Genomic DNA, 15034 nt, shown 5'->3' with positions numbered 1-15034 from the left:
TAATGTTGTTCCAAATCAGTAAGTATTCCTAAGTATTATTTTCTTTTTCCCCTGACTGGAGTTATTTTTGAGTTCCATCTTTGAGATTGTCACCCGATTAGGTGTAATTTGAAAGCAGTAGGTGCAGACATGCTTTTAGATTTCTTTTTTCCCATCTGGAAGATTTTTAAAGAGAAAATCCCTTTGGAATACTTACTGAGATGCTTAGAATTCATATTTAAAACATAATGCAGGGCTGCATTTAATAATTGACCTGAAGTTGCAGTTATTGTTCTGTTGATAGGTATCTGTGATTTAGTTTTATCATACATTGTTTTTCATAACTGAAAATCCTTCAGGCCTTGCCCTTTTGCTAACCTGTATGAAGCAAACAGAAATTATCTAAATTTAAAATACGTATATTTGCATGTTTTCATTTATATGCATATAAAATTGACGGTAGACACTAACACGGGCAACACATCAAATTATGCAAACTCTGTACATTTTATGTCTGTTCCATTTCATTTTTAACATTGCTTAAACATCTCTTCTTGACAACAATGGAACAGCATATTTAATTTGCATGTTTCAGTACCTTTACAAGGAAGACTGTTTTCTTTAAAAAATGTGATACAGCTCTTTGATTCTTAGACAAGTATTTAAAAAGGAGGAAGAAGCAGGAAATCAGCTAAATATTATGCTCTTTAAGATGAAGAAAGTGCCATAGTGACATTAAGAACTTGCCATGGTGGGTAAATGAAGATACAATACAATAGAGCAAATAATTTCTCCTCTGTTTAATCCATATATACTTAGGGCTTGTCTCCAAGACCTTACTCTGATGATAAACAAGAATGTTCATCATTGAGGAACAAACAGGCAGTAGTTATTTTAATTATATACAAATAAATTTAAAATAACTATTTTCTCCTCACTCTGGACAGGCTTGATTTCCCTTACTAGGCACCTTAAAATAAAATGTTTATTTTCCCATTTGCTAAACTCTCTCTCTTTGCTGCTAGACAAATCACCTTGCTTACTTGAACTTTCTCCCCTTAACCCAGCTGGTTACATGGAGGCTTCATTGTTATCCTGTAGGTCTGAAATAAGCCTTTATATCAGACAAGCACGTCATGCTTACCCAAACCAATCCTGACTATATGTAAATTGGTGAAACATTTAATGTTTTAGCCTCTCAAAGGCAGAGAAAAATGTACATTCTCCCAATATTTTCCTGCAATCCTCACCAATCACCCCGGGGTTTGTGTAGCCATCTCCTAAACTAGCCTGAGCAGCAATTACAAGTCATATTTCAAGTGCCTCTAAAACTAACGGCTTGGCAGCCATGGAGATAAGTCCTCCATGGATCCGCAGAATTGGCACACCACAGGCAGTAGCCATTAAAACTTGCCACACTGCCCGTGTAACTTTTCTATGACAAGGAGAGTTTAGTGATACGGTGACCTGGTTGCTGCACTGCTGAAAAGATTGGAACATTGGGGTCATGAAATAACATTTCTGCAGAGTCCACTTAGACGTTTTGTAAATTGCATAGAAGACTATACAACTTTGCTAAATAGCAGAGGGGATTTCATTACTTATCTGCTTTATTTTTGTTTCCTAGGTATTCTTTGCTGAAGATGTGGGTTCAAACAAAGGTGCCATCATTGGACTAATGGTGGGAGGTGTTGTCATAGCAACAGTCATTGTCATTACTTTGGTGATGCTGAAGAAAAAACAGTACACATCCATCCATCATGGCGTAGTGGAGGTGGGTAAAGGTTACTGAGCAAAGCTGCACTTACATGAATGGAGGTGACAGCAGAGTGCTGCATAAAACCATGTAAATCCATGTGTTTACAAATGAACTAAGAAAATCAGCTCCTTGATTAACCACTGTTTGAAAGTAGTGTGGCTGTCTTGTTAAACTAATATTTTTTTTCAGCAGGATGGAAATGAAAGATCTGAACTAGTAAATATAAACACAGCAATCCATAGGATATGCCCCATCTAATTAAATCTAAAACTGCAAAAATCTGTCCAGGAATTATCCGTGACCTATGACCTTTAACATGGACATTAATTTCCCTTTAGAATTTAACAGTAGCTGCAAAGAGAATATTGTATGGGTTGAAAAATCGGAGTTATTACTATTGTCATTTGGAATTCACATGTAAGGACTTTTAAAATTGTTTTCTAAAAGGTTAACTAAACAATTAGATAGGATTTGGGGTGGAGGGGGTCATTTGTGGATTTGACTGTGCAGTACGCAGATTTGCCCTACACCGATGCTGTATTACTTTTTTTGTTCTACCAACAGGATTAATTTTTCCAGCCACAGCCTTTGATTTACAGCTAATATGAAACATATAGATTTGAAAACTACATATAAAACTTACAAGATCTCTTCTCAGAATGAAAACTGCTTTGTCTCCCGAAGTGTCAAGTAAATCCATCACATGCTCCATAATACATTTAAAGTGGTACTGCTGCTACCACCTGCTGTGATTTAACGGAACTTCTCTATAAATAAAAAGCATGATGAGCTTTTAATAAAACAAAACAAATCTCTTCCTTTGGTACTGATACCCAGAACACTCACTGTCGATATCTATTCATTTTGCATTCATGCATTTTATCAGGCAATCCTCAAGGGATTCAGATCTTTTCTTTCCAGAAACCACCAGCTAAACATTTTTAGTTTTAAATTGAACTAAATTTTGTTGTTTTCTTTAGGTGCATTTGTCTCAGCAGCAATTTAATTCAAATGAGTGACACTTCAGACCCTACAGGACACATAGGAGGGATATTTCTCTCTCTCACACACACACACATACACACACTCATTATTCAGTTCAGAAGAGATTTAAAATTTTAGGGACTCTGCTTTATTTTTGTGATGTATTTATTTAGTATTCTTATAACCCAGACAAAATTAACAGATGATCATTGTGACTGATTGGTCCTGTGCCGTAAGAACTCTTAAGCTTTTAATAATAATAATAAAAAAAAAAAAAGTAGGTTTGGATAAAAACAGAGAGGATAATCTTAGATCTCTGTGAATTTTCTGTAACAAAACTCAAATCAGAGATTTTAGCCTACCTTTTGAAAATACAGTACCAGCTTATGTACAACTGAGCTGGGTATCAATGACAGTGTAATTGAGTGGTGAGTAAATAATAAGAGCTCGCTCCTACAGAGGACTTTTGAATCTAGCATGAATGCCTATTCAATTAGCAGTACAGAAATTAAGGGAGTATTGTCTAATGGTTTGTTTGGGAATGGGCTCGAAGATCCTTGGTTTGTGGCCTTAATCAACTCACTTAACCTCTCTGCCTTAGTTTCTCACCTGCAAAATTGGGATTATACTTATCTGTTTCCCAGGGATGTTGAGGATTAGTTAGTAAATGTTTTTACAGCACTTTGAAAAATGTAAAACTCTGTAGGCAGTAAATTCTTCATAACAAAATGTCTTTGAAGTAAGGATATTCCAGTCCAAAGAGGATTAATTTATCTGGCAAAGTTGTGCACTAAAGGCATAACATTTAAAATATAAATAGTTTTGCATCTGGTCTACATTAGATGTATTTTGACAAACTAATTTTGGATCCCATCTGTTTACCTTGTGTCAGAAACTACTATGACAATTTAAACATATGTTAATATGTGTAAGGTTACAAAACAGTTTCCATTACAACATGCTCCTAGCTTTCTGAAAATTCTCTACTGGGGATAAAATTCTTAATATTTGTTCTCTAATATTTGTTCTATACTATGGCCATTTGAAAGGTGTTACAATATTTTTTTAAAGCGAATTTTTAAAGCTTGCTCAACTTTGACTGTTAAAATTTTCCATGTGAATTGTCCTCATTGAGAGAAGGACAACCACAAACAATTTTGGTGGGAAATTAACTGATATGAATGATTGCAAACGTAAACAGTTGAAAATGGGGTACAGATGTGCATCATCGCCTTAAAATAAAATCACAAACCCTAAACATCTTTGCTTACAATATACGTGAGAGCTCTAGGAAATATTGCCTGCTACTCCAACTCTAAAGTTAGAATAAACACTTGTTGAGAACCAGCTCCTGAAGTCACATTAGGAGTAGCTGCAAAGAAAATCTGTAGTGAGAGGAAAAGGTGCTGTACAGACAAAAGAAAAGGCTATTTAAATAAAGGAGAAAAATGGTAGTGAAGTAATACCCAGGCTTGTACCAAGAAGTATTCTCTGTCAGAAAAGAGAGGTACTGTAATTGTTGTGCTCGCTAGAGCTTCAGCATATCCATACCTGGAATATTGCATTCAGCTCTGAGTGACTCAGATTGGACAATATGGAAACTGCTAAGAGAAGAACAAAAAAATGGTTCTGGTTGATGGGGTTGACTGACAAGTAAAGCATAAGAGTTAAATGTGTATAGATTGGCAGAGCAATAACTACGATGAAACATAAGTCTACAAATACTTGAAATCTGTAACTATCGAGAAGAGAGAAGAAAAATTTAGCATCATAAAATGGGTAAAAGGAACTAACAAAGAAGGAAAATGGAGGCTACAAAGTGAGGTTGGCAGAGATCAGTGAGTCAGGGCTATAATCACCCCCAGAGAAGCAGAAGAATTCTTATCATTTGACACTTCTAAAATAAAGTGGGGGGAAATTACAAGAAAATTTACAGTAGTGAAAACTGACCAGGAGAGAAACTAGATGTCTTAATAAGTCTCTTTTTCTATCTATAGATTCCATGATTTGGTGATGATTGAGAATGTGTTATAAATTAGCTTATCAAATGTAGGTTTTGCCTTAAAATGGAATATTTTACTCCATTTTGCCATGGTTTCGTGGACACACCTCTTTCTGTTGCCCTTACAATACAGTTGTTTATGATGCTCCTGCTTATCTCTTCAGTTTCTTGTCCATTCTTTAGTCTTATCTGATTAAATAAATAAAAAGAAGAATGGAGAGTAATCTCCTCATTCTGTCTCACATCTCGTGCAGATTGTACTGTGTGCTTCTCCTCCCCTCTGATTCTGAACAAAGGAATCACATGAGGAGCTCAAAGCTAAAACAACATATGGAGTTCAGTATAGTGTTGTCTGAAGCTTCAATAAGAAGAGTACAGCATAGCCATGGAACAGCCCTATAGCCCAGATTCTCTTTGCCCATGGCCAGTCTAGTGGCAAGTATTTAGCACCAAGTATCGGGGTAGCTGTGTTAGTCTGTATCCACAAAAACAAGGAGTCTGGTGGCACCTTAAAGACTAACAGATTTATTTGGGCATAAGCCCATGAAAGCTTATGCCCAAATAAATCTGTTAGTCTTAAAGGTGCCACCGGACGCCTCACCATTTAGCACATTTGTCCTGTCGGACATAGGGTCTGTGCTGTAACATGTGGAGATCCCTGATCTCTCACCCCAACACTTCCTCCATCTGACCTTTAATCTCTTGTCATTTGGGAGTTTTCTATTACAGTGTTTTTGGTTGTGAACACTCCTGTGGCTTGCATGGCATGATTTGGACTAGCCACAGTCATCTCTGTATCATAGATGATTTTGGCTCTTGTGTGTGTGTAAAACTTGAACCTTCTTTGACATTACAGTACAGTAGTTCATTCAAGAAAAAAGCTGGGTGCTTTTTCATATGCACTTACATTCTCTTCTCAATCATTTCCAGTACAAGCCGGACGCGCTTATTGGGATGCTTATAGTTTTTATTTCCTATATTTGCTTTCCTTTTTCCGTAACGTCCTAGACACTGGACCATGTTAGCAAACCACAGTTGGCACCCAATGATGTTTTAATCATCGCATTGTCATAACTTTCACATAGTTTAATACTGTTAAATTTGTAAGCTCTTCTGGGCAGAGACAATGTCCTCTTACGTGTTTGTAGAATATCCACCACAACACTTATTATTAATTACTTGTATTATATTACTGTGTAGGGCTCCAGTCATGGCCTAGGACCGCCGCTAAGCGCTGTATAAGCACAGAACAAAAAGATGGCCTCTGCCCCGAAGATCTTACACTTAGCCTGATTGGCTCTACTGGACAGTACTAAAATATGAATATTTCATCATTATAATTAAAAATGTTGTACAGAAGCCTGATGGTGGAACATAGTCCTGGCCAGATGTTAAATCACTGCATTGTTTTAGATACAGTATAGCCATGGATAGGGCAAGAGGTAACCTGTGAAGAGAGGGTATTTAAACAGCAGGAGCCAGCCAACTAGCCTGGAGATAATTACTGAGAATATTTTGTGGGCAGAGCCTGCAGCACTGTCACTATCTCTCACCAAGCCCCACTAATGCCAGGGCTGCTATCCCTGTGGGAAATAGTAATGAGGACTCTCTAGGAGAGGTAGGAAAGAACACTGGCAGGCCCGGAGAGTGTCATTAAAATGCAAGGGCAGGACTGTACGCTAGCTGCTGGGCAAGTCATTGTACCAGAAGTCTCTTGGGGCTTTGAGGGCAGAGGAGACAGGATGTGAAGTTCCCAAGGGCTTCGCTGCCCTTGATAAATTGGAATGATTGTTGAGAGCTAAGCCGAGCACTCATCCACTGCTTGAACCAGCTGAAAGAAACAGTAATATTCTGGCACTATAAAAATGGGTTTTTTTCTTTTGAAAATGAAAGGTTTGTTCCTACTCTCAAAAGCTAGGGAGATGTAAAAGAACAGCCCGAAGAGCGAGCCTCCTCTCTAGCCAGCAGCTGGTTTGTACAAAGCCAGCCAGCCAGCTGGTTTGTACAAGCTTTGTCAGCTTGACTGAAGAGAGACACTTTTCAGTTTTGTTCCAAGACAGCTTATATACATTTTTACATCTAACAAAATTGCTCATTGCAGGCTCAGCTTTAAAAAACCTAGCACCCTTTAATGACAATATTTTAACAAGAGAAGGGTCCAGTTACATTCCAGAATAGGGACCATAGGAAGTGCCAAGTCATATCAGAGCAGTGATCCATTCCATCTAATATCCTGTTTCCAATAATGGCCAAGGGAGAGGGCAAGAAACCCTGTTGTAGCCAGTTATGGAACGACCTGCCTGTAGCAGCAGGATCAGACCCTTAAAGTTGGTGATCTTGCTTGATAGAGAAGGGAAAGGATTATTCTGACACATACAGAGATTTCTTTAAAGGCAATTTACAGTCAGTTGAAACTGGAACAAAGGTAGGGAGAGAAGATTTTAGAATGGATGCTAAAATAGGACTGATTGTGATGCAGCAAGTCGCCTGATGTATTTTTACAGTCTTCTTTTTTAGTCAGTGAGTAACATGAGGTAGGAAATGGTTCTTATGAAAAGATACTGTGAGATGCGAGATGTAATCTAAATCACAACCCAAGCAGACGTAGCCGCAGAAATAAGTAGATTAGCTTGCACTTGCCTTGAGTGTGGAACAATATATCCGTTATTTTCCTCTGGAGCTTCAAGTAACATAACTTTTAAAGGGGGACAGTTTTGTCCTTCCCACACTAAAATATTTCCAGCATTGTAGATCATATTTCAAGAAAATCAGGCATCAGGTTTGTTTAGTCTGGAGAAGAGAAGACTGGCGGGGAGGGGGTATAATTTGTAAGTACATAAAAGATTGTTGCAAGGAGGAGGGAGAAAAATTGTTCTCTCTAACCTCTGAGGATAGGACAAGAAGCAATGGATTTAAATTGCAGCAAGGGCAGTTTAGGTTGGACATTAGGAAAAACTTCCTAACTGTCAGTGGTTAAGCACTGGAATAAATTGCCGGGGGAGGTTGTTGAATCTTCATCATCGGAGATTTTTAAGAGCAGATTAGACAAACACCTGTCAGGGATGGTATAATACTTAGTCCTGCCATGAGTGCAAGGGACTGGACCTGGTGACCTCGTAAGGTCTCTTCCAGTCCTACAATTCTATAAGCATGTCTCCTTTACTTATTCATCAAAAGGTTTGACTAAACTAGTCTGCTATGTAAGATTTCTTGAGAGAATACATTTTCCATTATTCAAAAGGTTATTTTATGCTAAAAATAAAAGGTTATTTTTGCTAAAGGTCATTACTTACAGAAATTCACATTAAAATTTTCATAGCTAATATTTTAGAGTAGTTTAGAACCCTCTGTGCCCTTCCTGCTTTTAAGACTTCTGACAAGATAGAATTGATTTATTTTTTTTAAGGGAGATAGCAAACACTAGCGGTAAAGGATAACAAATAGAATAGCTCTGTTTTAAGAGGTAATTAGGAAGCTGGCCAGGAGATGGTAGGTTTTGAATGTACAACAGTTATGCAGTTCACGCAGTGGAGATAATTAGGTGTTTTAACATTTAGAGACTGGTCTCACCAGTATAGATTTACATTACTATAATGTTCAGTGAAGGAAACTAATATATGGAGCAGCAGGTACTCAGAAATGACGTTTCAACCACTAAGCTGTCATTGTTCCTATCTGCTAAGAAATCAATAGTCAGTTTTAGTTAAATAGAAAATATTTAATTGGGTCAGAAACAAAGCGCTGATATTGGGGACCAAATTCAACCCTGGAATAAGAAGATGTGTTCCCCATTAAATGTTATGGGTATTGATTGTGGGCCCTCATCAGTATCCTTAGATTTTTATTAGTGAATTTGAAAGGTCACAACTGGCAACTTTAGACAGTGTCTATAATAGGGTCCAGCACAAGCCACCTCCTACCATTCTGCCAAGGTGGCTTGTATTACTGAGATTCTAGTTACACACCTTCTGCACCAGGCTCTCTCTGCAAGCGCAGGAAGAGAGACCTAAGCATTTGCAGCCTGGAAGACAGCCAGTAGATGAAAGAGGTAGGGAAACAGGATGCAAACTGTCTCCCCTTACCCCATTTTTGTCTGTCAGGTTGCAAATTCTTTGGAGCAGGGACAAGCAGTAGTGATAAGCACACTGCAGAAAGAAGCTAGTGTCTCGCTGAGCTGGTTGCCAGATCCTCAAGCAAACATAACCACTTCTGGTGACTAGTTCTTATCCTTCAGTTTACAGCGGCAGAGAGACAAGCCATTGCTGTCTAGATCAAGACGGAGGTTCCTTCAGGCCAAGGCAGTAGGAGCAGGGCTGAGCTTACCTGCCTGCAAATTACTGTTTAGAGAAGTTCTGTGATGGCTTCTAGTTAATAATTCCCAGGTGCTACTCCAGGTGTTGATCCATAAAGTCCTTCATGGTTTGAGTCCTGGATATCTTTGAGAGGAGAGTCTCCGTCTTTCTTTAAGCTGGTTGTTGAATTTAGGTGAGATGAGAGCTAACAGACCATAGGTTTGTGGTGCCCTGTTCACTGGAGAACCATCCCATCTAGAATTTGGTCCATCAGAGCCAGAGTCTGTTGACCTGGGCAAGCTCCAAGACCTACTTCCTTACTGAGGCTTTTCCTGTGAGGGGAGGGTTGAGGAGTGAGCGCTTTGCTTGCTTTTCTTTCCTATGGGGTTGGAGCTTTCAAATATGTGTTTAAATGCACTGATGAGAGCTCAGAATATAAAAGAGGAGTCAGAGGAATAAGTAAACTTGAGCCAGAGGAAACCTAACCACGGCCCATTTTCTCCCCCACTCTAGGTGGATGCTGCAGTGACACCAGAGGAACGCCACCTTTCCAAGATGCAACAAAATGGCTATGAAAATCCAACCTACAAGTTCTTTGAACAGATGCAGAACTAGAACACCACAACAGCCTCATGAGTTGGACAGCAAAATGATTGCTTCACTGCCCATCGGTGTTCGGTTATAGAATAACATGGAAAGAAACAAAAACACTCTGTTTTATTATTTACTCATTATCGCCTTTTGACAGCTGTGCTGTAACACAAGTAGATGCCTGAACTTGAAATAATAAAAATCAGTAATGTATTTTCTCTCTTTACATTTCAGTCTTTACACTACATTATTAATGAATGTTTTTTGTGTACTATAAAGAGTTTAGCTGTATTTAACTAGTGCATGGATAGATTATCTTTCCCAATTATTTATCATGTGGCCCCTTAGCCAACTGTATATTATTCTTGTGATTTGTGGCAAAAATTAAGTCCTACTTGAAATATGCTTTAAAGAATTGATGGGGGATGCTTCCTGTGTCTTAGCTGCTTCTCTTTGCTGAGGTTTTTTTTTTTCTGATCACTAGGCATTTTAAAGTAAAATACTTTTTTTAAAGTATTCCAGATGAGTTATTTTCTTCTGCAGTTGCATTTTATTGTACAGATGGTTGCTTCTGCTGTATTAGTGATGTAGAAATCATGGGAATACACATTTGTTTCTTTGTGCCTGTTTTATGTGCACACCTTAGGCATTGGAAGGTAAACTTATTTTCTTTTCCATGTACCTTTTTGATCTTTTAATAAAAATTAAAAATGAAAAAGAATCCCTATTAATTATGAGCACTTTCATAGGGAAAAAGTGCCTGCTGGTTGAAAATTAATGGGGATCCTACAAATGTCTCTGCAGGATGATTGTACAGAATCATTGCTTATGAATTGATAGCTTTCTACACTGTGTTACATAAATAAATTAAGAAAAAAAACCTTTGGACGAGTTTTCTTTGGAGGAAGAAATAAGTGTGTTGAAAGCAACTTAAACAGTAAACATCAAACATTCATAGAGCCGGAGGGCAGGGGTGTTTTCCTGCAAGCGGATATGGACCAGAACATCCAGTTTGAATATAGGGGAACAAAATGGCAGTATGGAGAAGGGACGTGGCCCTTAGCACCCCTTCCCCTCTAACATGTCATTTTTCAACTTTGTATGATAGTGTTTTAATGTAAATAAATATATTCCCGGAGGAGTTCCATTGCAGCGTGATTGTGTAATTACAATACCCACTCACCCCCAATAGCTTGTATAAATGTGTGCAGATTAATGTACACAAAGTAACACCCATGACACAGGCATGATTCTCTGGAAGGTTGTTCTCATTACTACTGCTCCTCCACTGATCATGCTGTGCCAGTTGCACTCTAGTGGTGTCCCATTTAAATCAATGCAATGTTGGGCTGTATGCAATCGGTTATCAGTCCTGAAGTCTGCAACAAAGCATTCCTTCTACGCAACTCTTTTTTTCCCACAATACTAATATGTGGTTTGCGAAGGCTAAGACAAAATTGCCTTGCCTGGGCCTGTCTGCAGAGAATGAATCACATGATAATGACAAGGTAATACACAGTTGTTGTACCTCTCTCTCCTTTTGTGATCCATGAAGCAGGGTAAGATTGGTGTTCAGGCACTGCAGGTGACGTAGGTGGATGATCTGGTAGGTGTGCTCAGAGGCCAGCTACTGGATCAGGGCCCATTCAGAATCTGTGCAGAAGAAGTGGTGGTGCTGCTGGTGCAGCCCACCTTAAGTTTTAGGCCAGTGGTTACAATACACGCTGGCACACGGGAGACCCAGGTTCAATCCCCCTCTCCGCCTAAACAAGAGAGTTCCCCCCGGCTATATCAAAGCCTAAGGAGAGTGCTCTTGCCACTGATGTGGGGTCCCTCAGTCTCTCATGTGGAAGCTGTTCCACTTTAAGTATTTATCCACAATGGAACAGCTTTCCCAGGAGAGACTGAGGGATCCTATACCCCAGTGGGTAGAGCACCCTTTTGCAACATGAGACCCAAGTTCAAATCCTTTCTCCACATCAGGCAGAGAAGAATTAGGGGAGCCTTTGGTAAATCTCAGGTGAGTGTACAGACACCTGCCATGAGAGTTGCAAGAGGGGCACTTTCTCCTCCAGCCAGGTTTTGAATGGGGCCAGAGCCAGCAGATACACTCTGAGCTCAGGCAGGGGAATGTCTGTTTTCCCCTGGTTTGAGGATCACATCAGGGTGTAGGCTGAAGACAGGCATCCAGAAACCCAGAGTGAGGCAGAAACGCATATGCCATAGGCACTTTTTGCAGTGAAAATGTAGGTATTTTAGGCAGTAGTTAAACAGGGGTGTTGTGGTTCACAATCATGCCTAACACTGGGACTTGAACGCCTAAACCACAGATTTAGGCACCTATGTTCCTTTGTGGATCTGGATCCTAAGCCCCGCTGCATTTCACTGGTAGCTCACTTCGGTGTCTCTTGTGGTCCCACCCTTAACCCACAATTCCAATGGGCGGCAGAGACTGCGGGAACTGTGGGATAGCTACCAGAGTGCACTGCTCCGACATTCAATGCTAGCCTCGGTACTGTGGATGCACTCTGTCAAATTCATGCGCTTTCGTGGGGAGACAACACCGAATGTATAAAATCACTTCCGAAAATTTGAGTAAAATAAGTTCAAATTAATTTCGTACTGTAGACATACGCTTAGGCACCTCCCTCTCTCAACGCATTGTAGAGAGAGTTTGGGCACCTAAGTCAGGGTTGTGAATTCCACTGGTTGGCAGGGTGTCTAGGAGTCAGATGTTGCAGCATCCCAGACTGTGAATCAACCTCTTGCTGCCCTGATGTACAATATGAGTAGTAATAGAATAGTAGTGGAGTAGTAGTAGAAGATATCTCAAACGGATTGTGAACAGTTCCACGCAGCAGAGGTGCGTCCTGAATCACTTGCTGCCATCAGTAATTCTCTCTTTCCTGCTTTTAGGGAAGCTAGAAAGGCATGAAAAACTATTTAATGTGGGATAATTGCATTAACCACTTGACTATAAACACTGTTGCAAGGCGCTGAGAATCCACTGATACTTCTCCATTGCAGGCTAAGAGACTGAAGTTCTCAGTAGCATGGAAAAGTTTGGCATCTTATTCTCATATGCTACCTAGCAGCTACCTTGACAACTCCTACATGGGGAGTGCTGTCAGTAGAACTGTGTCGCCCAGGTACATGGATTTTTCACACCCCTGAGTAACACAGTCCTACCAATATACATTTGTACTGTAGAGCAGGGCTCTGCTCCCCTCCCCACTCTGTCACTACTTGAAACCAGCTGGACCAGACCTTAGCCTAATGTAGGGAAAAGTTTCCAAAGCTTGTTTCCAGGTAAGTCCAGCTTCTCAAAGGGCCTGGGGTTGTTTGCTTTTATCTTTCTTTTTTCCCTGTAACAATTTACTCTGGCACATGGGGGTGTTTACTAGGCATAACACTCCCTACTGCCCTCCTAGCTTCATGACCTGATTTATACCTGGTTGCAGCCTGTGGTATGTATATATGTGTTATAAATAAAGCAACTTAGGTAGGAGGGCAAACATGAAGTGTGTCAGTTTGCAGGTGCCCCCTTCTATCCATTACATCCAACAGAAAGGGTCTCTGCAGTATTTTTTAGTCCAGATTTTCAGGCTAGTCCTGCTTAACTCCAAAGCTGTGCATGCGATGCACTGAAGGAGGGATGTCAATGACTTCAAAACTCTGCAAGCATAAAGTCTTCTGAGGGCTGTGGAGTTTTGAACATGGGTTTAGGTGCGCAGTGGCTACCCTATGAGAGCTGGCACCCAACTTTCATAGGCCCCTTTGAAAATATCAGCTTTAAACCACTTCTGATGAGACTGCAAAGCCTTTGGGAACACTGCAAATTCTATGCAAAATACTGTTACTGGGTAGGACTAAGACAATGATCACCTAAGGCCTTGGCTACACTTGTGAGTTACAGCGCAATAACACCTCCCAGGGCGCTGTACTTCACTCCCTGTCCACGCTGGCAAGGCAAGTACAGTGCTGTATCTCCGCAGCTACAGCGCTGCTGGTACTCCACCTCCCCAAGAGGAATAACATTTACTGCACCTTGGCTACAAGTCCCGGGTGTCAGTGTGAACGAGGCATTAACTTACTGCGCTGTGATAATCCCCTTACCAAGTGGCCACTTTTCTCATTGTTGTGATCGGGCAGGAATGCAGAAGTGCCTTTTCAAAGCTTCCTTTCAGAGAGACAAAGCAAACATTTTGCTGTTTGCTTTGAGTGAGAAGCACGGGGGCAGGGACATCTGAACTTACAAGGCAGTGTGCTGACACACTCCCAGCACTCTAAAAACCCACTCTTTCCCCCCCACACTCCCTGTCACACTCCACCCCCCCCTTTTTGAAAAATGTTGCAGCCACTTGAACGCTGGGATAGCTGCCCATAATGCACCACTCCCAGTGCAGCTGCAACTATGGCCAGGACAGTGCACTGGCAGCTGTCATTGTGGACAGACTGCAGCACTTTCCCTACTCAGCTGTATGAAGGCGGGTTTAACTCAGCACTGTACAGCTGCAAGTGTAGCCGTACCCTGAGTCAGGAAACATCAGTTCCCTCTAACCCCTTCCAGAAGTGGCTTTAAGGCCTGTAGGAACCCACCATTTCTGGCTAAAAACCGTCAGCTGGCTCATTAGGCCTGGTACTATTTTCTAACAGCAGTGATAATGAGTCATGGAAGAAGCTGAATTCACTTAACTGTCCTCCCAGCTGCTATAGTTTCATTACTGGCTCCTGGCCCATCTGGGAGAGGTCAGAATAGCCACAGGTCCTCAGCGGGAAAAAGTCACAGGCAATGCCAAGGGATGCTAGATACACACTGAAGATGTAGTTAGAGCAGAAACGCAGGCAGCTGGATGGGACCTTGCCCCCATTACTTTGTACTGAGTTCCACAAACACCAGGACTGGGTCTGTTCCCTTGCATGCATCACATGTTTCCATGCCACCTACAGGCATACAAAAAGCTTTCCTGTGTGTGTACATACAATATAAACAGGATCTATAAGCAGGCTTATTAAAGGAGCACTATCAAAATTACCTTTAAGAGCAGAGTAATCCACAAATAGTATATGTGCATCCGTAGTTAGAGACAATCCCAGTCATAAAACCGTAATTCAGTATAATCCCAATTACAGAAAATGGGAATTGTTATTCAAAGCAACTACAACTCATATTGCACACTGCGCAGTGGGAGGTATTCATATAATGAGACACTCTCCTAATGCAGATGCGCACAGGAGCAACATTAAGGGGATGGGGGATCATGTAGAAACATCACCATATTACTACCTTGGTTTAAGTTTTACAAGACATACCACTTTTAATTAAAAGATTTTATAAATAAAATAATTGTCCCACACATGAAAGTTACACATGAAACCCTATTGCTATCGGCACTACAACAGGACCCTAGCATTTACAGAGTTTAA

The 15034-nt window shown here is 40.5% G+C and overlaps 1 protein-coding gene across 4 annotated transcripts in view; it reads left to right on the top strand.

Moving 5' to 3' along the window:
• APP (amyloid beta precursor protein) overlaps positions 1-10489 on the top strand; it is a 384911-nt gene extending 374422 nt beyond the window's left edge. For 3 of the 4 annotated variants that reach the window (XM_075073302.1, XM_075073299.1, XM_075073298.1), the window contains 2 exons: positions 1607-1753; positions 9530-10489. In XM_075073302.1, coding sequence (XP_074929403.1) covers positions 1607-1753; positions 9530-9631 — 249 coding nt within the window. In that variant the 3' untranslated portion in view covers positions 9632-10489. The remainder of the gene's footprint in view (positions 1-1606; positions 1754-9529) is intronic. The other variant, XM_075073304.1, reaches the window with a different exon arrangement.
• The last annotated feature ends 4545 nt before the right edge of the window (positions 10490-15034 follow it).

Source organism: Chelonoidis abingdonii, chromosome 1 (genome assembly GCF_003597395.2).
Source record: "Chelonoidis abingdonii isolate Lonesome George chromosome 1, CheloAbing_2.0, whole genome shotgun sequence".
NCBI lineage: Eukaryota > Metazoa > Chordata > Testudines > Testudinidae > Chelonoidis > Chelonoidis abingdonii.
Note: the sequence above shows the minus strand (reverse complement) of the source record. Positions and strands in the feature narration are given on the sequence as shown.